The sequence below is a fragment of the Parasteatoda tepidariorum genome, chromosome X2 (assembly GCF_043381705.1).
Source record: "Parasteatoda tepidariorum isolate YZ-2023 chromosome X2, CAS_Ptep_4.0, whole genome shotgun sequence".
Lineage (NCBI taxonomy): Eukaryota > Metazoa > Arthropoda > Arachnida > Araneae > Theridiidae > Parasteatoda > Parasteatoda tepidariorum.
Window position 1 is genome coordinate 28,471,561 of NC_092215.1, and position 27,711 is coordinate 28,499,271.

The 27,711-nt window shown below is 29.7% G+C and overlaps 2 protein-coding genes across 2 annotated transcripts; both read right to left on the reverse strand.

Moving 5' to 3' along the window:
• Positions 1 to 752: 752 nt before the first annotated feature.
• On the reverse strand, positions 753 to 11,030 carry LOC107443339 (uncharacterized). The gene is made up of 3 exons (XM_071188218.1): positions 10,897 to 11,030; positions 3,276 to 3,376; positions 753 to 1,192 (listed from the first exon to the last, which is right to left on the reverse strand). Coding segments are annotated over exons 1-3 (453 nt in total). The 5' UTR covers positions 10,898 to 11,030; the 3' UTR covers positions 753 to 841.
• Positions 11,031 to 14,551: 3,521 nt separating this feature from the next.
• LOC107443344 (facilitated trehalose transporter Tret1) lies at positions 14,552 to 22,866 on the reverse strand. The gene is made up of 2 exons (XM_043041049.2): positions 21,985 to 22,866; positions 14,552 to 17,240 (listed from the first exon to the last, which is right to left on the reverse strand). The coding sequence occupies exons 1-2, from the start codon at positions 22,442 to 22,444 to the stop codon at positions 16,072 to 16,074; spliced, it is 1,629 nt and encodes a 542-aa protein (XP_042896983.1). The 5' UTR covers positions 22,445 to 22,866; the 3' UTR covers positions 14,552 to 16,071.
• Positions 22,867 to 27,711: the final 4,845 nt, after the last annotated feature.

Sequence of the window (27,711 nt, forward strand, 5' to 3'; positions counted from 1 at the left end):
ATATATATATATATATAGAAGAGAAATATTAATTAAAAAAAACAAGGGGAAAATATTTTTAAGGAGGAGAACAAGAAAAATTATTAATAAACAAAATGTTTTTAAACATATTTAAAAATTTTAAAAAAATCAAAAAAAACCCGGAAAACAAAATAAGGAAAGGATATAATCTCGTTGTTGTCAGCTCACACGATTATATCCACGAAAAAGAGTACTTTCTAATATTGTATTAATATTACCAAAGCAAAATATATCAATACAATAGTGAGAGGAGCAGCTAAGAAAATTGAAACGAAAATAAAACATATTGCGCAAAAAATACAAAATAAAACATATCGAGCAAAAAATACAAAATAAAAGTTCAAGAAAAATACAGAATAAAACACAAAATGTAACATATAAGGCGATTAGTGAATTCAAATGTCCTTCGGCACTTGCAAAAATGATTTAAAATATTTTTGTAACAAGTTTGCCGAATTACAAAATATGGAAATAAAAGCATAAATACAGGAAAGTGGGGTGCATTTTATGGCGCGTTCTGGTTACAGTACATTTGGTTTGTCAGTTACCTCTGATTGGCCTGAAACTATATGAGTGCAAGATAAGTTTCGGACTAATTCAGTGCTTAAAAACAGAACAATTAACATTGTTTCAATTATTTAGTAGCATTATATTTGCTTGGATACCGAACCGCACAAATCTTAAGAAAATAATCGAGAAAACAGGGAATTATATATACAAAAAATGCAAAGTAAAACATAAAAATTCCTTTATTTAGCATGTTTCAATGAAACTTCATATTAATCATTTTTTTAAGAACTCCATGTCCCTTGTAAAATATTTATTCTAATGCCTGAACTTTGGCCAGTTCATTTTGAATACATTTATTTACAGCATTGTCTCGACGGTTGTTGAATTGGCTTCGTATTTCTTCATTGCTTAAATATGATGATTGATGAGATTTTTTTCCACGAACACCCAAAAATCCGGGAACAGGCTCTTTAATTTTACTTTTTTCTGACTTTTTGCCTCGAACTCCGACAAACCCCGGAGGCAATTGATCGAATCTGCGAGCATGTGCGCGCTTTGGTCCAGCTTCTCTGATGCGTACAAGTGAATCATCAAAATCTTTTGGACGTAGCATATTTTGGATCAGCATTTGTCGTAGCGCAGAGAGAGAATCTTTTGAAATCTGAAACAGGTTAAAGTTATTCAGCAATTATATCATCTATATATAGCTTTGCAAAATATTTTAAGACAATAAAGAGAATCTTTTGAAATCTGAAACAAGCTAAAGTTATTCAGCAATTACAGCATATATATATAGCTTTGCAAAATATTTTAAGATAATAAAGAGAATCTTTTGAAATCTGAAACAAGTTAAAGTTATTCAGCAGTTACATCATCTATATATAGCTTTGCAAAATATGTTAAGATAATAAAGATAATCTTTTGAAATCTGAAACAAGTTAAAGTTATTCAGCAATTACATGATGTATATATAGCTTTGCAAAATATTTTAATAAAGCAATGTTTTGATGCAGACTAAGCTACAAAGTCTATAGTTTAGCTTTTGAGGGTGATCCATAATGATGAATGGTACTTAGGGATTATCCCGCCGATCTGTTAAAGCACAGTGGGCCAGCATCCAAGGTTTCGTGGCCAAAATTAGTATTTCGATAAAATTTTTTTCAATATTTGGGGGTTTTTATGTGCAGGTAAATTGAATTCATAGTTGAAATTTTGAAATACACTAAAAATACCCACAAAATCAAAATGGCGGCAAGAATATGGCGAGCAGAAAAAACGTTTAAATAATTAAATAGTGCGCTTAAATAATTAAATATAGCAATGAAAATATAATAATTTTCGTAATTTTATATTAAAAATGAAAAGCAAATTATATTTCCGAAGTAATATTACAAAATAACGCGAAAACATGAAAAAAAAAGTCAAAACATGAAAAGTCCACCTTTGCAATACGGGCAAAATGGGCAGGTTTTCGCGAAAGAAGAAACATCAAAGAAGAAAACAAAAAAAATTTAAGCTAATTATTACCTCGTGGAACTTTTTGGAACTAAGTTTTGAAAGTCATTCAAACATTGTAAAATGTCAAATTATAAGATATAAACTATAAGTTTGTCAAGAATATTAACTAATCCAACAAATTGAAAAATTGTATTATAATTTCAGACTAATTCCTCTGATAAAAATGTAACATTAAGGGGAAATTCTTATATATATTTCTGAAATAAGGATTTATAAGTTACATTTAAAAAAAAAAAATTTAACAAATTTTTCATTACATTGTACTCTCGTCGGTCCAAAAAGTAAATTATAATGTTTGGAATGATTATGAATACTTAATTTAGGCTATATTAAAACTACCTACGCATATTTTAGTTGAAAATTTAATTTTGGACTCTTTTAAAAAATTTTTTTTGTTTACTTTATATTTATAATTTTCAGATACCGGTATACCAAAAATGGAATTCAAATTTTAATTAAGATAGTTAAAAGAATAAAATAGTGTCAAACCCATTCGGAAACTTTAAAAACAAATTTTCATATATGTCAAACATATTTGGTAGAACATAAATTATTTGCCAGTTTAATTATAAAATGGCGAACTCATAAAAAAATATTGTTGCTAGTTCTCAAAAAGTTATATTAATACCTTTTATGTCAGTTTCACTACAGAGACAAATAAAGCTGACAACAGTATTTTTAACCTGTGTTTGTTTTAATTTCAGACACGTTAAATAAGAAATATTTGCAAGTCTGCAATGTCAATTTTTTCTAACTCAGAATGCTTTACAAACAAAAAAGTGAAATACAAAATGTATGAATAAAGTGGGTGAAAAGATTTTCACTTTTTCCGACTTATTTTTATAGAGTACTTTTAAAAACAGCACACTCTGAAAATTTAAATCTGAATTAGAATTCTAAAAAAAATCAATATTTAAATATAAGTAAAGTATACATTTATTGGAACTATATTAATATTTTCTTTAATTTATTCCAAGAATTAATAGATTTGATATTTAAATTTCCAAGATAGTACAGTTTTTAAATAAAAACTTTTTAACGTTACCATTTCATAAGACTACATACGCGTACTAGTGCGTACAACCATGGATCTTTCTTTAGAAAATATAAAAATAAAAGTTACTTATACTTTGCATCAGGAGACATGTTTAATTACTGAATATGATTTTAAAAATAATATAAATAATAAGTTGTTTGAGATAAATTTGTTCATACAAATGATTTACCTCTGAATCTCCAAATTCCACATTGTCGGGCATCAAAGAAGCAAAACTGAGAGAAATGATAATAGGTACTAAAATAAGATATGGCCAGCCTCTCATCGACACTAAAAAATATTTATGAAAATACATATATAATACTATACATAATACTATGGTTATTTACATATTTAACACGAACATGTATTACAATAGATAAGTAGTATAAAGAATTAAATTTATAACATACATTGTTGAAATTTTGGTGCAATTTGAATAATCAGCAATTTTAGTATGATTCCAATTAAACCATATTTAAGTGCAAATAACTCAACCTAAACAAGGCCTAAGAAAAGAGAATGACAAGAATGTTAAATAGCATATGCTCCATTTGAATTTTGAAACATTAAAAACTTAAGATTGACGGAATAATTTGAACCATTATATTGTGCAAATGGTCAGCAATTTTAGTATGATTCCAATTGAACTACATTTAAGTGCAAATAACTCAACCTAAACAAGGCCTAAGAAAAGAGAATGACAAAAATGCTAAATAGCATATACTCCATTTGAATTTTAGAGCATTAAGAACTTACTATTGACAGAATAATTTGAACCATTATATTGTGCAAATGGTTAGCAATTTTAGTATGATTCCAATTGAACCAACTCAACCTAAACAAGGCCTAAGAAAAGAGAGGGGCAAAAATGTTAAATAGCATATACTAACATACTCCATTTGTATTTTGAAACATTTAAAACTTAAAATTGACAGAATAATTAACGTGGTTAAAATATTTTCTTCTAACTTCTTAAAATGTTTATAAACTTTCCTATGGAGGATTAAAAAGACCAAAGTTATCAGTACATATTGCAGAATTCTTACAGATCTTAGTTTTAGCACACTTTCTTCCTTCCTCAAAGGCATGGCAGCACGGTGGCCATCCATACAAATTTAGATCAAACTGCCCTAACTTTTGTTTTGGATTAACATGAACCATAAAAACTTGGCTTTTCTTTATTGAAGGGAATGGAGGACGTTCAGGTCCCAAAAGAAAAAAATTGCATCGTAAAAATTAAGGTACTATATGATAATGATATTTCTCGGAGGAAAATTATAGTTCTGGTAATAAAAACGAAAATATCCGACATTCAAACTATTTATTTGCTAATTTTTCCACTTATATATTTGTAGTTAACCTAAAATTCAAATTTTCAAAATCATATTTCTTATTACCACACATTTAGTAAAAAATACAAAACTGAAAACTAAATTTAACCGAACAAATGGTTTTTATCTCACTCTTTAAGGTTGATAAAATTAACACATTTGTCAGACTTTCATATTATAAAACCATATTTTATTGTTAATTTTACCAAAATCATTACTATAGCGCTTTGGTAAAAGTTACCCAGATATTTGGTGTTTCCATAGAGCCAGAAACACGGTAAATTTTACATATTCTGGTAGTTTTGAAAATACTTTTTTTCCTCGGTGCAGACACTCCAACCATCTGAGTCTAGGACAACCTCTTTTTCTAGTTCCTGTTGGTATGGTTAAGAAAATTTTTTCGTGGTGCTGGCATCAAGCATTTTGTTTATGTGGTCAACTCATTTCAATTTTTAGATGCCAACCATACCAGATTCAATTTTGAACCAAACTTCTAACTTCAATTTTTTTCAATTCATAATTTCTTGCGGCTAACGAGCTCTTCTTCATCTAACATCAACTTCAGTGATAGAAAAATTGAAAGCAAATATTTCATTACTGTTCGCAGTTATTAAACTGTTTGAAAATAGAAAGATTATTTTAATGGTTAAAAATTTATGCCATTGTGTATTTATTAAGTTGTTCTTCTTTATTTTTTTACATTAAATTTTAGTAACTATCGTAATTGTATTAAAAGAGTATTTTCTATATATAATTGGCAATTTTATTTTCTGTGATTTACTTTAAAAAAATGAAATTTTAGAAAAATTGGTGGAGAAAATTAGGAAGGTCAAATAATCACTGAGAGCCGGCTGGCCCCTACGATGGTAAAGGAGCTGACTTGAAATTAAAAATGGTCGTGGGTTCGAATCCCGGGTAAGGAAATGGATATTCTTTCCTTCTCTTCTCTGTATCGTCACTCTGATAGAAATGTTGGCCCACCTAATATGGAACACCTGAGAGAGTGCCCAACAAATCTGCCTTGTAAATGCTTGAATTGAAGATATGTTAACACAGGTGGGCATTAGAAAAAAATTGATTACAAGTAATCATAATTACTTGTAGTCATGATTACTGCCACCTGAATGACTGAAGTGAAAAACTGGGGAGGGGGGATTGGGGGAAAAATAATTACTATAAATAAAGGAAAATGTTGGGAGGACTTCACTGCCAAGAAAATATATGCGCAAAATGAGAATAAAAGCAAGTTTTAAAGAAAGTATTGCTCATTTTGTTCTTAAGCATCATATCTTCATCAAATGAAATTCCAATGCCTATTTTATATATTTAAAAAAAAAATGAATACTTGAAAACTGTCCGATTTTACCCATTTATTCTTTACAACATTGTCTCTTGTGCCGAGGACAGTTTTATCTTAAAAATTCAGATCAGTACTTTTGAAATATAAAGGAGTATCTAGTACACGTATAAGGAGAATTATTTTGAGTTTCCCCTCTTAGTCCCCTTGCCGTCAGGTTAACCGTGGGAGACTCTCGTGATCTTCCTCTCCGTGTAACGCAAATGCTGGTCAGTTCCATCAAAAAGTCCTCGACGAAGGCAAATATCTCCCAATACTCGATCCAGGAGTTCCGTTGTCTCCTGGATTGGGTTCAAAATTACAAGGCTACCGAGTTGAACATTAGCAGTCGTAAACCCATAAAATTGGGTCGGCTGTTCAACGACGGATATAAAATAAAATAAAAAGTTTCCCCTATTGAGTCGTGGTGGCTCAGGGGATAGAGAGTTCGCCTTCCAATGAGGTGAACCTGTTTCAAATCCCGGCAATAGCTGGTTGATTAAAATTCCACTCCCGTCTCGCACCGACCACAGCGCTGACGTAAAATACACTCAGTGGTTGACGGATCTTTGATTAGATTCTCCTTGCCATCAAGCTAGCTGTGACAGGTTTTCGTGGTTTTTCTCTCCATGTAACGCAAATGCGGGTTAGTCCCATCAAAAAGTCCTCCACGAAGGCAAATCTCTGTCAATACTTTATCCAGGAGTTCCCTTGTCTTCTGGATTAGGTTCAAAATTGCAAGGCTATGGAGTTGAGTATTAGTAGTCATAAACCCAAAAATTGGGTTGGCTGTTCAACGACGGTTATAAAATGATAAAATAGAATAAAATGAAAAAAATTTCCTCTATTAGAAACGGGTATCCTCTCATCAATAATCGCGGAATGAGTTTGTCACCACTTTTAATTTTTATAAAAGTATTACTCTAAATAGGACCTACTTTTTAAGGACAACTCATCGTAGCTTATGTAACATGAAAATAAGAGGAAAAAAGTGATGAGCAAACGCAAACCCCAACGTTAACAAACAAAAGAAAGCGTAGGTTGAGTTACTTGGCATAATTTCATGACACTTGCAAAAATAAACCATTTACTTTATCGGTATGAATAATATTTAAATTTAACGTATATGAGATTTATTTTAAGAGTTTTTAATTTTTTCTATTGAAAAATCATTTACTTTTTTTCATCCTATTTAGTCAAATTTACGAAACAACAGCTGACTTCAAAACCAATTCGAAATTGATAAGGCGTTGAATTTATTTGCGTTTTAGATGTAGAACGCAAAAACATTTCCTATCAAGAAATTAAGTTTTTGAGGAATGTCTACAACTTTGCTAATTGGAAAGACAATTGAAATTACTAAAAACCAATGTGATATTATTAAATAAAATGTATTACTATGAATAAATAAATTTCAATCCGAAATTCAACAACTACTTAATGTTACAATTGGATTCAAATAAAATGTTGTTAAGTCTATCAAAGAAGAGAAAATGTATGAAATAAAGTGTACTAGGTATTTTTAGGGATTATATAAATTCTTCGTTGGTTTACATCTTCAAATTTATAAATTTTCAAATTTAAATATTCCTATCTTAAAATAATCTTAAAGCAGTAATACAGCAGATTTTTTTTTTGTTTTTTTAAAAAAATCAGTTAAATAGAAACTTTAGTTTTGAAATTTCGAATTATAAATTACTCTTATTGATTATGAAGGTTTATTGCTGCTGTAAAACAATAAATTTGTTACAACAAAAATCTACATTATAACATATTATAAATAATTTTACGGCTTACTCTCGGATACAAAAATAAAGGAATGATATTTTTTGTAAGTTTTAAAATGGTTTCAGGAACTTAGTTAAACCGGATAAACTGTGCTGTAACTTCGCAATCTCTAGCTGCGGAACTCGGTGACCCTCAATTAAAAATTGCACAGAAAAAAGACTCTGCTAAAATTACCGTATAGTATGTTAATCAGATTTTTATTTAAAAATCAAGCATAATTGTGTTTAAAAAAAAAATTTCAGTATTTAAACCATTCGTTTGCTGTTTTTATCGTTAATATGATAACGGTTTATCAGAAATTCTGATTATCAATATTATAATTCTTATTATCATACATTTAATAAACAATACAGAACTGAAAAATAAATGTAACCGAATAAATGATTTTTTTTGCCATGCTCTTAAAGTATCATGATAAAATTACCTAACTTTACCACATTTGACAAATTTTATCTCATGTTATAAAACCATATTTTCTTGTTAATTTTACCAAAATCATTACCAAAGCTCTTCGGTAAAAATTACCAAGCTTTTTGGTGCTCCTAGATAATACCCAGACACGGGTAAATTTTATCATATTCTAGTAGTTCTAACCATACTTTTTTTTCTCAGACTAACGAAAAAATTTTATCCTATAGAATAAATGCTGCCATCCTTTTTCTAAAATCCATATTGCATTTTAACGTACTGCCATTAAATCAAGGAATATTGATAAATAAAATTATAATCTAAACTATAAGATTTATAAGTCAAAGCACTATAGTGTTAAAATAATTTATTTTAACATATTAAATATCAGAGGATTTTGAAAACTCGAAATCTCTTAATTTGTAAAATTTTTAAACATCAATTCATTTAAAAGATTTTTTTAATGAAAACGACAGTTTTTCAGTACTTTCAGTACTGACAGTTTTTCAGTACTGCTTTTTTCAGTACTTTCTCTAAGTTATGTGAATCTATATTATGTAGTTTATGGATTCTATGTATAACTATAGAATCCATAAACTACTGCTTTGATTACAATTTTGATTTGGTTACAATTTGCTTTTGATTATAATTTGATTTTTTATATTTATTTTAATTATATTTAATTTTCTTTTAAATTCATAAAGTACGTATGTCCACAGATTGCTTAAAATTTATAAGATGCTCATTATATATGCTGAAAGTAGTTCTACTTAATTTTCTATTTAATGTTCTTTCCATAAAATATATTAATTTCTAAAACTTTTTTAAGGTGACTCTGATAACAATTTAACAAAAAATTGAGAATTGCATAATATATATGCTGAAAATAGTTCTACTTAATTTTCTATTTATGTATGTTCTTACCATAAAATATATTCATATCTAAAACTTTTTTAAGGTGAGGCTGATAACAATTTAACAAAAAATTGGGAATTGCATAATTCAGGATTTACACAACCTTGCCTCAAAAACAATAAAACAATTTATAAAATGTAAAAGTTTTTGGATCAATGGCACTCAGGGTGCTAGTGCTTTTTACTGTAAAATAAATTTTTCCATAATTTTTACAGTACTATTTATCTTAAAATCACTAAATAGCTGTAATTAAAAAAATATTACAGTAAAAAATAAGGTATAAATTTTTACTATAAAAATAGATTTTTCGTATGTTGCACTCAAGGGTTCTTTTTACCGTAATTGATTCGGAACTTTATACAGTGTTGAGAATAATATTATAAGGTACAGATGAATTTTAATTCAATTTTTTTTAATTAAATTTAATGATTCATAGCCCAAAAAAAGAAAGCAATGTAAGAATAAAGTGCTAATCAAAACTATTCCAAACATAATCTAAATCTAATCTAAAATCTAATATTTAGTTGTCTGTATTTAACTTTAAAATGATAAATATATTTAAATTATCAAAATGAACAGTGAAAAAAGATAAAGAGTTTTACATATGCTGATAAACTATCTTAATTAGAAACATTAATAAATTAACTGATTTATTTTTTATGTTCCAATAAGCTTGTTAGGTTTATTGTAGCTTTCAGAATATATTTCTGATCTTAGAATATAATTTATTATAGTTCTCAGAATTTAATTCCAATAAAATTCTCATTGAGAACAAGTTTAAATCCTATACTATAAAAGTTAATTGCGAGTACAAGCAACGATTCTGAGACATTAAAACATACGCAACAAAAGAAATACGCTAAAAATGAAATAACACAGTTTGTTGCAGTAAATGTATACGTTATTCATGTAAGTCATTGGCATTAATTTAAGTGTCAATTTCGGCATTAGTAAGTAATGTCCTCCCCAAAATTAACTTTTTTTGGAGATGTGGAACTCAATCGATCAGCTGATAAATAAAGTTCATTTTTAATTAAAAATTAAAAAAAAGTTTGCTGAATAAATTTGCTAAGAACAAGAGCTCACAAAAGGCTTTTTAGCTTTATTACTACTACTCAGAATATAATTCTCATCTCAGAATATTATGCCTCTCAGACTATAATTCCAATAAAATTCTTATTAAGAAAGCTACCAGTTGAAATTTTATGCTATAAAAGTTAGTTGCAAGGACAAACAACGGTTTTATTACTTAAAAAAAAAAATTAATAAAATAAAATTATGTACCAAAAGGAATACGTTAAAAATGAAATAACACAATTTGTTGCAATAAAAGTTTTCTCATTGTATACACTATTCTTGCAAGCTATTGACAGAAATTTAAGTGGCAATCAAAACATTAATAGTAATGTCAGCCTCAAAATTAATTGTAGATCTCAACCAATCAGCTAAAAAATAAAATTCATTTTCTCTTAAATTCAAAAAACGTTTTTTTTAAAAAAGGGATTTTGAGTAAATTTGCTTAAACACTAACCAAGGGACCTAAAATATAGTATCTGGTGACATATATTTTGTTAAATTTAATATCAAAGCAAAATACTGCGAAGCATCTTTCTATACCATTGTAAGAGGATTGCTAAAATTTCCTCCTGGATCCTAAAAATTTTGTATTTTTCTCCGTGGCTAAAAGTATTTTGGGAATAGACTACTTGAGAAAAATTATTTTTTCTCCATACTGAAAGTAAAATTTTAAAAAATGTTTCGATACTGAAAATAAAAATTTCATAAAATTAAAAATTCTGACTTTAAAATTATTTCAGTTTTAATATTGGCATTTTTCTCATCAGGGTCCTATTACTCTTGGGGACCTAAATTACGGCTCTGAGAATAAGTTAATATAATGTTTCATTGCCTTTTAATATTGAATCACAAAAAAAAAATATCATTTGCTTAGTCAGTGTTAAATTGTTCAACAAAAAAACTTTGCTATTTTATTCCATGCATAAAAATAAAATTCAAACAACTTTACTTACTATTAATATCCTACAAATTTAATCGTGTGCGTTAAATTAATCTCATATAATCAAACTCAAAAATTTTCTCCAGTTGCAGAAGAAGCAACAAACATTAAACTGTGCCTCTTGAAAACTTTATGCGTGTTTATATACTCTTCATTGTTTTTATTTTTACTTTTGCTCGATAATTCCTACCTTAATAAAACGTGAGAAATGCTTCTGCGCAACAAATACCTCGTGAATAAACCATTCCTCTTCAAATTAACCTATTACACATTAGAGCAATTTACTGGCGAATAGTATTGCCATAATAGTCATTACATGTCATTCAAGTGGCTAATTCTAGGCGACTCGATCAAATTAAAGAATACCCACTACCTTTCTATCTTAAAAGAAATAACTCCTTGCCGCACATTAACAAGTGATGGAAATGCTTAAATTTGTCCGAATCATCAATAGATTTGTTTGGAATGTGCTTGAATTATTTGCCCCCCTTTTTTTTACTGTATGCCAGGCAATAAGATTAATTTATTAATTCATTGCATTAATGTCTTGATAAAGACATTACATACTAAACTGTTGAGTGTAAGGATAAAAAATATCCGTTTAATGGTTTTAAATTATTAAGTACTGGGAAATTTGTTTAGTTTGTTCAGAGTATTCTTTTACAAATTATTTTTAAATGTATAAGGATGGGATTCCCAAACTATTTTAAGTTGCGGCACCATTACGAGATATAAAATTGTACACACCTATCATATAATATTTTTCTGCAGTTTAATATTTATTATATACATAAATGTATGCATGTAATATTTATTTAAATGGTGTTTATTTAAATGTGTTTATCCTTTTTAGAGAAACTTAGGTTTACCTTAGAACATTTTTAATCTTAGAGGCACTTAGCCTTGAAAGGAAGACACTTGAACTTTTAGTCGACTATTTTAATTATTCTATTAATCTTATTTTAGTCTTGTTTGTATTTAATGTGATTTTACCATTTGATGTTTTACCTGACCTTACTTTTACATGTTTTTACCTGTATTTTTGACACTTTTATTGTTGGTTAATTTTATTCATTTAGATGTTTTAAGCACTTTTAATTTTTATTCTGTTTTATTTTTATCATCTTTTCGATTTTGAGATTTTTCCAATGTGTATCAATCTTTTTAGTTTTGATTTTACTTTTCTGCAGTTTTGTAGTATTTGGTTCACGTGACAACGGGTGAAACCCTTATCCACAAACTCCTTCGGGGGTAGGTCGGTTACTATTAATCTTATTTAAATGTATGCACATAATATTTATAGTACCCGTGCAAAATGATCAAATGAATGAAAATAGTCAAATATTTCGTGAAATACATATCGTATAAAAGATTTAAAAATAAAAGCAAGAAATATTTTTGAAAGATGTATATAATAATGCACTGAGAAAAAAAGTATAGTCAAAACTACCAGAATATGGTAAAATGTATCGTATTTTTGGCTCTATGGGATCCCCAAAAAGCTCGGTAATTTTTACCGAAGCGCTTTGGTATGATTTTGGTAAAGTTAACAATTAAATATAGTTTATATTATGTAATAAAAATTTGGTAAATGTGGTAAAATTTGGTAATTTTATTATGATAGCTTAGAGCATGGCATAAAAATCCTTTATTTGTTTAAATTTACTTTTCAGTTCATGTCTAAATGTGTGATTATAAGAATTATTTCTTGCAAAAGCCAGAATTTCCAGTTAACTATTGGCATATGAAAGGAAAAATTATCAAATGAATAGTTTAAGTATCATATATTATTGTTCTATTAACCTGAATTATGATTTTTTTACCAAAAATGTCATTGCCATACAGTACGATAATTTTACCAGAATTTTTTTTTTTTCCGTGTACTAAACTTGACTTCCAAATATTATCCTCTGGCTGTGAGGGCAACTTCAAAATCTAAAATAGGAACCTCTCAACCCCTTCTCCAAAATAGGTTTCACCCCCTAGAAGGTGGCTTAGCCCCGGGGTTTAATAAGAGGTGTTAGTTTCGTGTCTTCAGGTAGGTTCTTAAAAATATCAATCAATTTTTATTTTATCAATTTGTCGTACATTTCTTGAGATGCATCCATTTAAAAAAAATTTCATGCCATCCTTCTTTGTTGACTCCAGCCCCAACAATTAACCAAAATGCAACTGACTGTATGCCAAATAGTGGTACTTTTTTTCCAAAAATCCAAATCTTCAATATGAGATGAATACTAACTCTTTAAATGTAGTTTATTCGAAATATTTATGATTTTGAAAATCTTGACGTTGAAAGTGGTTAAAAAATTTTACATTATTGAAATCAGATGGTATAATTACTTAACGCGTGAAAATATGAATATGTCTGAAATAAATGTGAAATGAATATTAACGATTTATAAAGAGTTTATTTGAAATATTTATGATTTTGAGAATCTTGACGTTGAAAGTGGTTAAAAAACTTTACATTACTGAAATATTAACAATGATGCTTCAGATGGTATAATTACTTAACGAGTGAAAACATAAATATGTCTGAAATAAATGTGAAATGAATACTAACGATTTATGAAGAGTTTATTTGCAAAATTTATGATTTTGATAATCTTGACATTGAAAGTGGTTAAAAAACTTTACATTACTGAAATATTAAAAATGATGCTTCAGATGGTATAATTACTTAACGCGTGAAAATATGAATATGTCTGAAAGAAATGTGAAATGAATACTAACGATTTATGAAGAGTTTATTTGAAATATTTATGATTTTGAGAATCTTGACGTTGAAAGTGGTTAAAACACTTTACATTACTGAAATATTAACAATGATGCTTCAGATGGTATAATTACTTAAAGCGTGAAAATATAAATATGTCTGAAATAAATGTGAAATGAATACAAACGATTTCTGAAGAGTTTATTTGAAAGATTTATGATTTTGATAATCTTGACATTGAAAGTGGTTGAAAAACTTTACATTATTGAAATATTAACAGATTTGCTTCAGATGGTATAATTACTTTACACATTAAAATATAAATATATCTAAAATAAATGTGAAATGAATACTAACGATTTATAAAGAGTTTATTTGAAAGATTTATGATTTTGAGAATCTTGACATGAAAAATATCTTTTCAATAAATCTGCATTATTAAGATAAAAACAATATTATGTCGCATGATTTAATTAATACTACTTTTGAAATATCTTAAATAAATTTGGTAAGTAAATTTTAAATGAATGCAAACTCTTTAAGAATAATTTATTGGAAAGATTTAAGATTTTGAGAATCCTAAAATTAAAAAAAAACTTTACATTATTTAAAACCCTTACATTATTAAGATGTAAACAATATCAGGTCACATGATATAATTAATACTGCCTTACACGCAACTATAAATGAATACTAACACTTTAAAAATAGTTAATATGAAAGATTTATAATTTTTAAAATTTTAGAAGAAAAAAATTTTTATTTGGAAAATTTTGTATTATTAAGAGGACTGTAAAGTTATTAAACTTACAACAATTTTACGTCATATGAATAAATAAGGCTATTTTACACGTAAAAACACAACATCTGAAATGTGATAGGATAGTGAAATGAATATTAGAGATTTAAAACGAGGTTTTTTAGATGACTTTTAGTTTTCCAAGCAAACTTATGAAGATTTCTTTTGTTTCCTATAAAAATATTCCAGCGAAACCAAATGGTCATAATACATAATGGAACAAAAAATAACAAAACAAAGTACAGATAAAGATTTTAGTGAAAAAAGAAAACATTTGACTACAGGTTAACAATACAAGAAAACATTTGACAACAATCAAAAGATTCCGAAATAACTGATGAGAATCGTAAAAAAAGAACTTTAAAATAAAGAATGTTATTAAAATTAGTGAAGTGTTTAAAAAATAAAATATATAATTCGATTTTTTTTTAAAAACTCAGAAAAACTCTATAAGGCCATGCGTTATTTTAGTTTTAAATTAAATATCTTTTGCATGTTTTGTTTAATCATCATCATCATTTTAATGAAAATATAATGCTATAAATAGCTCTAAATATTGAAACTTTAGTTAAAAGCATGTGTTACTCACCCTGTTTGTTTAAAATTGACTAGCTTGAAAGATCTTGTATTTTCATAAATAAAAATTTAGACTTAATTTATAAAACAATAATTTTAAGAAGAATTAAGCCTAAAAATAAAAACAGTGCAACAACAGTAGCAATATTAATAAAAGCTCATACAGGTTATCCCCAAAACATCGACAATTTGAAAAATTTAAATAAAGATGCAGGGCTCGAGGCATTCGCTATAATAAATCACGTATTTAATTACCATGTTTAAGTTAAACCACGTATTCTTCCCTACTTTTAAACTTAGTAACAAAGCTTGTCCACAGGTGACACTGCTAACTGTAAAAACTATCAAACAATGTTTTCAAAATAAATAGCGTTCGCAGAAGCATCGTGGTGCAGTCTGAGAACAAAATTTTACAGTTCAGTTCAAGTGGAATGGTCTGAAATGCATCAGAAAACATTGTTTAATATTATTTTCTGTCAGAAACGCCATCTGTTGTTGTAATTGGTAACTGATTTCGAAACTATTTGAGAATAAGATTTGTTTCCTAAGTAAAATGGTAGAAGCTGTTCCCTTCTATTTTCGTCCGTTTTTTTCGAATTGTTTTATCAATTTTTCAAATTGTTGATCATATTTGGGAAACACGGTATGATGTTCCCGGCGAGAAGAGCTGCAGATTTTGTCTCAATATTACATTTTTGTTAATAGATAGTAACATGGTGAGTATTCAATGCCAGGGTTTTGCAGATTCTGAAAAGGATTAAGGAAGCGAACGGTTTGATATGCTAAACGAAAAATAGGGCCACAGAGAGATTGATAAGGTGTAAAGCGTTCACTGCGAGTTCAATGTTATGTTTGTTTCCATAACTTTGAGGATGAAACACAATAGAAAGCTCTGCAAAAATCAAATGCTGCCAGCGATTAAATAACGATAAATGTGAATTTTATCTATTTGTGAAGAAATCTCAGTTCTTTTGTTATACTCTGCAGAAAGGAGCGACCATTTTATATACAATGAAAATTAATGCTCTGTTTTTAGTATTAAAGCATGAAAATTGACAAAGTTAGTGAGTTATTAATGAATCTGTAAATGAGTTTTAATTCTGTACACTTAAAATTGATGACTTTCTGAATCTTTCTTGAATTTCCTCTAAAGTTTTTCCTTTAGTCTCAGGCAACCAGAAATATGTGAAAAATATACTAATTACACATATAACGGAATATGAAAAATACACTCCGAAATCATGTAATAATTGTTCTTCTGCATGGTAAAGTTTAGTCACCATAAACACAAAACACCAATTTAGAGTTGTTGCAGAACCACTAATTACTCCTCGAAATCGCGCAGATGTCATTTCTGCAACCATTAACCACGGAGCAGGACCAAATCCAAGCGAAAAAGCTGCTATAAATGACATTAGACATAATAAAGGCACCCAACCGTATTTTAAAACAATTGTTTCATCCTCATACTTAGCAAAGCTAAATCCGCCAAATATGATTAGACTTATTGCCATGAAAACACTTGAAGTCATGAGCAATATTTTTCTACCAGCTTTGTCCATTAAAAGACTGGCAGCTAGAGTAGCAATTACTTGTACAACTGCAACGACAATAGTAGCTTGTATGGAATCCATGCTACTTTTGGCGTTTTCAAATATTTTCGCACAATAAAACATAATTGCATTGACGCCACTGAATTGTTGGAAAAACATGAGGAGAACTGAATAAATTAAAGGCTTATAAAATTCAGGGTAAGCTAATTCCTTCAGTTGAACACTGGATTTAGGTTGTGATTTGATTTCTTCCTCCATATTATATAATTCACCTTCTGTGTCAAATTCCTTACCTTGCAAAAATATTATGGCTTTCTTAGCTTCATTGCGTTTTTCTTTTGAAATTAACCATTTTGGGGATTCGGGCATTGGCACCATTAAAGCAGCAGCCACTAAACATGTAATAGCTGAAGCTACGGCTGAATGTCTCCATGTTAAGACAGATCCCAATCCGGCAATGAATAGAACTCCAGTAACAACAAATAGCTGAAAACTTGATCCAAGAAGACCTCGAACTTCGGGAGTAGAAATTTCTACTAAATACATTGGTGTAGCTACAGATATGACTCCTGTACAGAAACCTGTTACGATACGTGCGGCATATATCATTCCTAGAGTATCAGCATACGCTATCATACACCATCCAGCTACGGAAGGAATGGTGTTAAACATAAGGGTTCCTTTTCTTCCCAAGTAATTTGTAAGGAAACCTGCAAAGGTAAGTTATGTATATTAAAACTGTTTGTTTAATTCAAACATGCTATATAACAATGTAATGATCAATTATCTTACAACAAAAAATTTTATTTCAAAACTAAAACGTAAAAATGCTCCGAGAAAATAAGCATAACAAGTTTTTTGGTCCAAGTTGTTTGGACAAGCTTTTTTTTGTCGTGTGTCATACGCATATGTATCTAAGATTACATTTGAAAAGCACCAGATTAATTACTTTGTACTTTTTTTATTCAACTGACATTTAAATTCTCACTAACTAATCTAGTTACTTTAAACGCAGTTATTGTGGAGACTTCATTTTTTTTCTTCAAGAAATCAGCTTAATTGTCATCTCACCACCCTTAAAGTATGAAAAAATTTCAATTTGAACTAGTTGTCACTCTTTGTACCCATAAAATAACGGACTTCTAAAAAGATATAAAAAATTAAACATTAGTAAATGCCTTTTAAATTAGTACGTGTCACCAGTGCATTAGTACCAATAGAGAAAAACTCCAAAACCAAGTTTTTGTACCCTAATCAAAGGTGTCCCTTTTTCAGAGGATACTTAAAAACGAATATAGTGCAATTTAATATGAAAATTTAGGTTGAATTAAGATTAAAATAAATTGCATGTCAATAAATGAGATATTCACAGATGGTTATTTAAAAAAATTTAAAAATTATAGTTCCTGAAAAGGTTTATTTTTTAAGAAATGCATGAAATGAACAATTGATTTTTTACGAACAGAAACTTATTTTAATAATCTGTTGCACGAATTCGTTTAAATATTGTTAATATCGTTAAAAATGTACACACAAGCACTTATATTTGATTATTTTGTTCGAATTTGTTCCCTATCAGTCAAATCAACATTTCATTTTTGTTTTATTTGTTTTATTTTTGTAATTTCCCTGCGTTTCAACACCGAGGTATTTTCTTCCTCATAGAACAGAAATTAATACATAGCTTTTCATGCTACATTATTTATGCCATTTTAATTTTTTTAGCTTTTTCACATGAATAAAAACATTAATTCTATTTTCTCCTTGATAGCAAAAAGCATTTAAATATTTATTTTGTGTTTCTCTACATCCATCTAACATTGTGAAATTTATCAGTCCCCTTAAATAAAATGTCCCTAATTAAGAAATAAATACCGTAAGATTCCTATGAATAGGGGCCCTATTCATAGGAACCAGGACAAACAGATTTGTCCCTTAACTAAAGAGGATTTCTTATTTAGAGGTGCACTGAGAAAAAAAAAGTATAGCCAAAACTGACAAAATACGGTCGAATTTACCACGTTTCAATTCCACTAGAGAATGGCATAAAGAACATTTATTCTGTTAAATTTACTTTTTGATTTGTTTACAGTTTTGTTTTTTTACTAAATGTGTTTACCACACATTTAGTAAAAAGAGCTATAATCTTTAAAAACTAGAATTTCCAGTATACCGTTACCATAAGAACGGAAAAATTACCAAATGATTGGTTTAAATATCGTACATTTTGGTTTTATTAACCAGAATTACATTTTTTTTACCAGAGATGTCATTACCATGCAGTACGATAATTTTACCAGAATTTTTTTCTCCGTGTCCTTACAGGAGGTACTATTGTAATAATAAAGAAAATTATTATATTGGTGGTACTTGCCAGAAATCTCCAGGAAGCATTTATTCCATGTGATATATGCTAATTTTTAATCTTCAAATGATGAAAATTATCCCATGAATTACCTAAATCTTCAAATGACGAAAATTATCTCATGAATTACCCAAATCTTCAAATGATGAAAATTATCCCATGAATTACCCAAATCTTCAAATGATGAAAATTTTCCCATGAATTACCCAAATCTTCAAATGATGAAAATTATCCCATGAATTACCTAAATCTTCAAATGATGAAAATAGGTCTTTTAAGGACGGATTCACAAATAGTATTATTTTCTATGTGTTTAAAGATTAGCAAGTTATAACACGTTTTGACGGCAATTGTGCCCAAACTTCCATAAGAGGGACATTTTTCTGGAGATATATATTAAATTATATTATTAATTTTCTTTTTCAATTTAAAAAAAAAAAACTAAAAACAAGAAAATTCAAAACCTAAACCCCAAACACATGGTCCCAAGTTTAGTCGGAAGAGCGGCTATCATTTTTAAGTTTTGAATACCAGAGTTAATTTTAAACTAATGAATATTGAAATTAATTTAAATATACAAAAATCACCAATTACTATTTAGATTAATGTATTCAGGACGCAGAATCTGAAAAATTTCTTTAATTTTTTTAAGTAGTAAATAATAATGATACTCTCTTCAAAAAGGATAAAAGATTTATGATTTTATCTCAGTTAGAACTTGCAATGAGACTTATTTTCGCCCCCAACTCTAAGTATTTAACTACAAATCATGCTGAAACCTTTCCACTATCAATTTTTCATGTTTTTTTTTAAACTTTTAAACAATATATGTCAATAAAAAACCGTTTATGTATTTCAGACGTGTTATTTTTATTTGTCTTGAAGAAATTAAAATATGTAGAATTCGATTTATTATAAATTTAAAAAAATACTAATTGTTGCAACGGCACAACGATGCAACAATTGTTTTTGTTTTATATTTTGTTTCAAAATTTTATTGACGTAGTCATTGTTAAAATTGATGAACTAGGGGCATTATAATAATTAATCACATTTTCAAGATAATTAAAAGAGCATTTTTGATTGAAGTACCACGATTTTTCCATAAACAATAAGATGCTTTGGTATATTATGCTATTACATGATGGTAATTTCTTAAAATTCTGAAGTTTACATTTTGAAATAATACTAAAAAAATAAAGAAAGAACATGACCTTTGAAAATAGTGTGGCTTATCATTATATTGCCACACATATGTAATAAAAAAAGAACCTCATATGATACAAAATGTGTACTTACATAAGTTACCTCCTTGATGCTGAATTTTTTAAACATATTTTTCATATTTCATACATTATTTGTATTAGTTTAGGTCAAAATGCGTTAAGCATATTGTATTTAGCATTTTTTTAATTTATGGTTATGAAATACAGCATTAAAACACCTTCTATTTTTCTGCGTTAAAGGTAAAATCTTCCAGGCACGGCTCGCCTAAAAACAATAATTTTTCAAATTTGCACTTATTTGTAACTATTTAGATCTAAGAGAAACAGTTATTTATCATTGAAATTTTTTAAAGTCACATAATCAATTATTGATACAGTTTAGAACAGTGTTTCTTAACCTTTTTGATATAATGGACCCCTTTTAAAAATTTTTAAGAAGTCACGGACCACCCCCCTGTGAAAAAAATAATTTTAAAAAACATCAATTATTAGAAAACATTTAATTTTATTATTTTAATAGTATACAAAATTTTTAAAATTAAAATTTTTAATGTGAAGGTTTCTGCTGCTTTTCCTTAATTAATAAATTGAATTAGAGGATGGTTTTCGACAAAGCAACGTGCATATCATGTTCAACATTCAATTGATTTGGATGTTTTTATTGTCACAAGTGTGGAAAATCCCTCTTTGCAAAGATACACTGTAGCAAACGGAATTATAGCTGCCATAGCTCGCTTTACAAGCAATTTGTAGGCTTCCAAACGTTTTAAAAATTAGGAGTAGTTAGCGGACCCCCAAAATATAACTCATGGACCCCTTAGGGGTTCATGAACCACAGGTTAAGAAACCCTGGTTTAGAATATGAATGGACAAAAAAAATTCAAACTACTTCTTTGAATTTAATACTTTAGTGCAGAAATAATTTCGATAATCTAAAAGATTTTTTTAATAACTATTAAACTGTTTTTTTATCATTAAAAAATACCAAAATATATTTTCGCTTGTAATTAGAGAGTCAGAAAATATATAAATCAAAGGGACACCGGTGTCCCATCTGCACCAAAGGGTTAAATTGATTGTTTTATTTGTAAAAAAGTATTAACTTACTTGCAGCAAATCCACCAAGTAATGCTCCAGTTGCCATTAAGCTACCAATTTTTTAATTAAAAAATACCAAAATATATTTTTACTTGTAATTAGAGAGTCAGAAAATATATAAATAAAAGGGACACCGGTGTCCCATCTGCACCAAAGGGTTAAATTGATTGTTTTATTTGTAAAAAAGTATTAACTTACTTGCAGCAAATCCACCAAGTAATGCTCCAGTTGCCATTAAGCTACCAATTTTTTAATTAAAAAATACCAAAATATATTTTTGCTTGTAATTAGAGAGTCAGAAAATATATAAATAAAAGGGACACCGGTGTCCCATCTGCACCAAAGGGTTAAATTGATTGTTTTATTTGTAAAAAAGTATTAACTTACTTGCAGCAAATCCACCAAGTAATGCTCCAGTTGCCATTAAGCTACCAATTTTTTAATTAAAAAATACCAAAATATATTTTTGCTTGTAATTAGAGAGTCAGAAAATATATAAATAAAAGGGACACCGGTGTCCCATCTGCACCAAAGGGTTAAATTGATTGTTTTATTTGTGAAAAAGTATTAACTTACTTGCAGCAAATCCACCAAGTAATGCTCCAGTTGCCATTAAGCTACCAATTTTTTAATTAAAAAATACCAAAATATATTTTTACTTGTAATTAGAGAGTCAGAAAATATATAAATAAAAGGGACACCGGTGTCCCATCTGCACCAAAGGGTTAAATTGATTGTTTTATTTGTGAAAAAGTATTAACTTACTTGCAGCAAATCCACCAAATAATGCCCCAATTGCCATTAAACTACCAATCCAGGATATTTCTTCGTCATCTGGTTTAATAGTACTATGTGGCTTTCCCATATCCACAGTTGCTGTTGCAGAGTATGTTGCCGTCATGCCCATACATACAGCAAATAATAAAACAACAAATGCTGCCAGATACATTTTCCTTATGTGTAGAAGAGCGATTGGTTCTTCTATACATTTTTCAGATTCAGTAGTATCTACAAAATTCTGTAAATTCTTGTTACTTTTACTTTCTGGTAAATCACTAATTGGATTTTTTACCCAAGTGAGATCTTTCTCGACATTGACACTTACAACTTTGCTCAGTTGTAACTCTGAATCTTCAAAGGCATCATTTACGTATTCAGTTATTGAGTTATCGCTTGTAGAAGAAGTTGTCCGTTCCTTTACTGGATCTGTATGTCTTCGATCCATTTTTTAAGTTTTGAGTTCGTTTTAATTCGGTTAGGTCTTATCCTTATTAGATATCGCAAATTAACTGAACTATGTGAGTTGTTTTTGTTAATCAGATGAATCTCATGAATTCGAAGAGTGAATTTGATAAGAGACGCAAATTAGATGAAACTTGTTAATCAGGTGCAATTTACAAATCAGGTGCAAACAACGGTAAAAGAAAATTTTCAGAATCAACCTGTATCCCACGTTTAACTAAATTGAGCTGTTTTTCTACTTATGATTTTATTACTTCGTGATTTGAAATGAAAAAAAAAACAGAAAACAGCATGATTGTAAAAGGTCACGCTATCAAAAAATATCTGATATAAACCTTTTGTGTCAATGAGAATGAAATTATTTTGTTGTTTTTATTTTTTTCGATACGAGTACAATTGATCTGCCCACTTAAAAAATTACTGTCAGCTTTTGCTAAGAGAAAAAAAGGTTATTGTTAAATGGAATCCCTGATTAACGCAAAAACAAATTTATTTTCGACCTTAAAATAATGCCTTAACTCTAAGATCTTATCATATTTTACTTTTATCAATTTATCAATTGATTGTTTTATAGGTGAATGTTACGCCATTACTTTTTTTTGACGTAAAATATGTCATTCAAATATTTCTATGAATTGATTTTAAATGTGTTAAAAAGTACACGTTTTTTACATTTGCATGTTAGAAATTCATTTTTGTTCAAAACGTATCATTAAAGGTATTTACTGACACGAAATTTTAGGTGTTCTTGTCCTTCATTTACGCACGACAACAAACAATTTTGTTTAGTGAAAATGAAATTTACTATTAATTTCCAACTGTAGTATGTGACTAAAAACAAGCTTGAGCCACTGTGACCAAGGCGATAAAGCTTTCTCCCCCTAATGAGTTCACCCAAGTTCGAATCCCAACCGTGGCTGGTTAATACGAACTCTGCTCCCGGTTAGCACCGGCTACAGTGCGGACGTAAAATATTCTCAGTAGTAGACGAATTATGGGATGGAATCATGGATTGGAATCACTTTGGGGTCGAAAAACAGTGGGAGGTTTTCGTGTTTTTCCTTCCATGTAACGCAAATGCCTCTTAGTTTCATTAAAAAGTACTCCGCGAAGGCAAAATTCCAATACTTGATCCAGGAGTTCCTTTGTCTTCTGGATTAGGCTCAAAATTACAAGGATACGGAGTTGAACTAGTTTGTCCAATACCAGAACCAGGAGTTCCATTGTTTCCTTTACTTACTATGTTAAGTGTTGTTATGAATTATGAATAAATTAAGTTAAATAATTTGTTTAGAAAAATAAATATTTAAGAACTTAAATAAAATGTGTAATTTTTTTAACATGTATTGTATAATTTTTTTATACTATTTTAATAAGTAAGACAAAAATAATATTTTTGTTCTAATATTTTGAAAGATAACTACTAAATAGTTTCAAATTGTCTAATTTATTTTAAAAGAATTTGTCCAACAAAGAATAAAAAAGTACTGAAAAGGGCGGTAATAAAATTTTTCTTTGTCACAATTAAAATTAAAATTATTTACGGAACAAAACATACGTAAATAATGCGCCAAGGTTGGTCTCGTGACAGTCAAAAGTATGTAGATTAAATTTATTGATAACACAGGGGCACAAAGTTTAACTTTTTTGTTGTATTTATACAAATGTAAGTACTTGAGCCGCGATAGCTCAGGGGATAGAGCGTTCGCCTCCCAATGAGGCCAACCGGGTTCGAATCCCAGTCGATACGAATTCCGCATCAGGCTTGCACCGATCAAAGTGCTGATGTAAAATATTCTCAGTGGCAGACAGATCATGAGTTAGAGTCCCCTTGCCATCAGGCTAACCGTGGGAGGTTCTCGTGGAGGTCCTTCCTCAAACGCCAAAGTAACAAGGCTACGGAGTTGAACATTAGTAGTCGTAAACCCATAAAAATTGGGTCAGCTGTTCAACTCTGGTTATAAAATAATATTAAAAAAATACAAATACTTGACTCCCCGTGTAGTAAATGGTGACTGGTGCACGTTAAATCTGTCGAGTCGCAAAGTCTTCCATGTTCCCATAACAAATCCATATTTCTGGGGGGTACTGATCCAGGAGTTTCCTTGTCTTCTGGATTGGTTAAAAATTACGAGGCTACGGAATTAAACATTAGTAGTCGTAAACCCAAAATTAGGTCAACTGTTCAACGATGGATATGAAATAAAATAAAAAACTTGATCTTGAGCAGAAATGGCTCAGGGGAGAGAGCGTTCGCCTCCCAAAGAGGTAAATCGGGTTCCACTCCCAGTGACAGCTGGGATTCGAATTTCAACCCAGGGTTGCGCCGACTACAGTGCTGATATAAATATCCTCAGTGGTAGACGGATCATGAGTTAGAGTCCCCTTGATGTCAGGCTAACCATGAGAGGATTTTCGTGGTTTTCCTCACTATGTAATGCAAATGTAAGTTAGTTCCATCAAAAAGTCCTCCATGAAGATTTCCCCCAATACTTGATCCAGTAGTTCCCTTGTCTTCTGGATTGGATTCAAAATTACAAGGCTACAAATTTGAACATTGGTTGTCATAAACTCAAAATTGGGTCCGCTCTTCAATGCTGGTTACAAAATAAAATAAAAATACTTGATCGTGCCAAAAATACTCAGGATAAAAATACTTGATCAGGAACAGGATAAAAATACTTGATCATGCTTAATTCGCGTGTGGGGATTTTAAATCTAAAATAAGTTTTGCTACAGTTTTTTTAATGACACTTTAAGTCTTTTTTTTTTATCGAAGTGCGTAAATTTAAAAACATTGTATAAAACATGGCGTCGTGTAAATGTTGCGTCAAACTTTTGGGGGAGTTAAGGATTCATCACCAGGATTAAAATTGCATAGTAACCCATACCCGGAAATGGCTTAACATGGAGCTAAAGCTGCATTCCTATTATGACAGTTTAGAATAGGAAAGCGTATGATGCCATTTACTGGCATGGCTTTCCATGCAAATTTAATCCTGATGATATTCCTAAACACTTCTAGAAGTTTTTAACAACATTAGTGCTACTCCCTGTTGTATATAACATTTTTAAATTTTATTTTATTTTTATAACCTTCGTTGAACAACCGACCCAATTTTATGGGCTTGCGACTACTAATAACAAGCTCAAGCTCGTCCCGCCCCCGTAAGGGGGCATTCGGGGCAGGGCTAAAGAGAATANTTTGCGCCAAAGTGACGTCACTAGAGTGACGTCGGAGGATCGGCGCGGCAAGAGATACTTCAAAGGAATGAACCAGCCCTTCTATTCTCTTTAGCCCTGATTCGGGGGCACTCGAAAGTTCAAAGTGAGCGTAACAGTTCAATTACATGAGCAAACATATTCAAAATTTCAAATTTGAGTTTTAGCAAATAGGTAGAATAGTAAATATGAAATCCAGAAAACAGTGCTACTTAGAAACAAACTAAATGCAAACAAACATTAGAAAGAAAATAAACAGTAACAATCAGAAGAGATATTGATGTCGCATCTTCAGTAGGGGTGCAAAGTTAATGAAAGGAAACAATTTCACATGGAAAATATAGGATGTTTGTAACTCAGAATATAATTACAGCTGGCACAACAGTACTAAAGGTATCAAATTCCAGGAATTTTTTTTAAAATACAAAAGGAATTTTCATATATCCAGGAATTTTCATATATATAAACTCTGGGAACACAAGCGATTAAAATTTTCAAAATGAGGAATCACATAGGGGCAGAGATTGACAAAAGCATGAAACTAAGGCACAAAAAACATTTTAAGAGAAAATTTTACGACTACTAATGTTCAACTCCGTTGCCTTGTAATTTTGAGCCCAAACCAGAAGACAAGGGAACTCCTGGATCGAGTATTGGGAGAAATTTGCATTTGTGGAGGACTTTTTGATGGAGCTAACCTTCATTTGCGTTACACGGAGAGGAAGATCACGGGAACATCTCACTGTTAGCCTGGCGGCAAGGGGACTCTAACCCATGAACAGTCTACCACTGAGGATATTTCACGTCAACACTGTGGTCGATGCAAGTTGGATGCGGAATTCATATCGACTGGGATTCGACCCCGGTTCGCCTCATTGGAATGCGAACGCTCTATCCTCTGAGCCATCGCGGCTCACATTTTTAAATTTGTACATTTCGACAAAAATAGTTTTTAAAAAAATGGCATTTAAAGAAAACTGTAGGTAGTAGAAAGAAACCAATTGCACATTTGAAATCAGCTATACGATTGCATGTGAGATCTGTCAAAAAAATCTCATGCAACAGAAAACAAAATATATTTGTTGCTAACTGTGATTGATATTTAAAAAAATATTTCATAAATCATTCAAAATTTTGATCGAAAAGGCTACCCCACACAGAATCGGAACCGAATTAGGTATAACGTGGCAATAATATTGAGTGCGAATAAATATACTTGAAAGAAATGAAGATTTTTAAAAAAAAAAGTTATTTACATAGTATTTGCAATGTAAATTTTCCTATCGTTAAGGATTGTTTTATTTTTATTACTGTTATTTTATTTTTATTTGTTAAAGATGGATATTTTTAATCTTTTTTTCTGTGAAAAGGCTTGTCTTCGAGATGCAAAAATTCATTTTCAAAATTAAATAACAGAAACTAAAAACATGAGGAGCAAATTTTTTTCGAAAAACTCTGGATAACTTTGAATGGTGATAGAAGTATATTTCAGAAGGGCACTGAGAAAAAAAGTATAGTCAAAACTACCAGAATATGGTAACATTGACCGTGTTTCTGGCTGTATGAGAACACCAAGAAGAACAATAATTTTAACGAGTCATAGTGACTCAAGGGATAGAGCTTTCGCCTTCCAATGAGGTGAACCAGGCTCGAATCCCAGCGATAGCTGGTCGAGACGAATTCCGCACCCGGCTCGCACTGACCACAGTGCTGACTTAAAATATCCTCAGTGGTAGACGGATCATGGGTTAGAGTCCCCTTGCCATCAGGCTAACTGAGGGAGGCTTTCGTGGTTTTCATCTTCATGTAACGTAAATGCGGGTTTAGTTCCCCCAAAATGTCTTCCACGAAGTCAAATTTGACCAATACTTGATCCAGGAATTTCCTTTTCTTCTGGATTGGGTTCAAAATTACAAGGCTACGGATTTGAACATAGTAGCCGTAAACCCAAAATTGGGTCAACTGTTGGACGTTAAAAAATAATTAGCCATTGAAATATAATTTTTACATTTGGTGAAATCAACATTA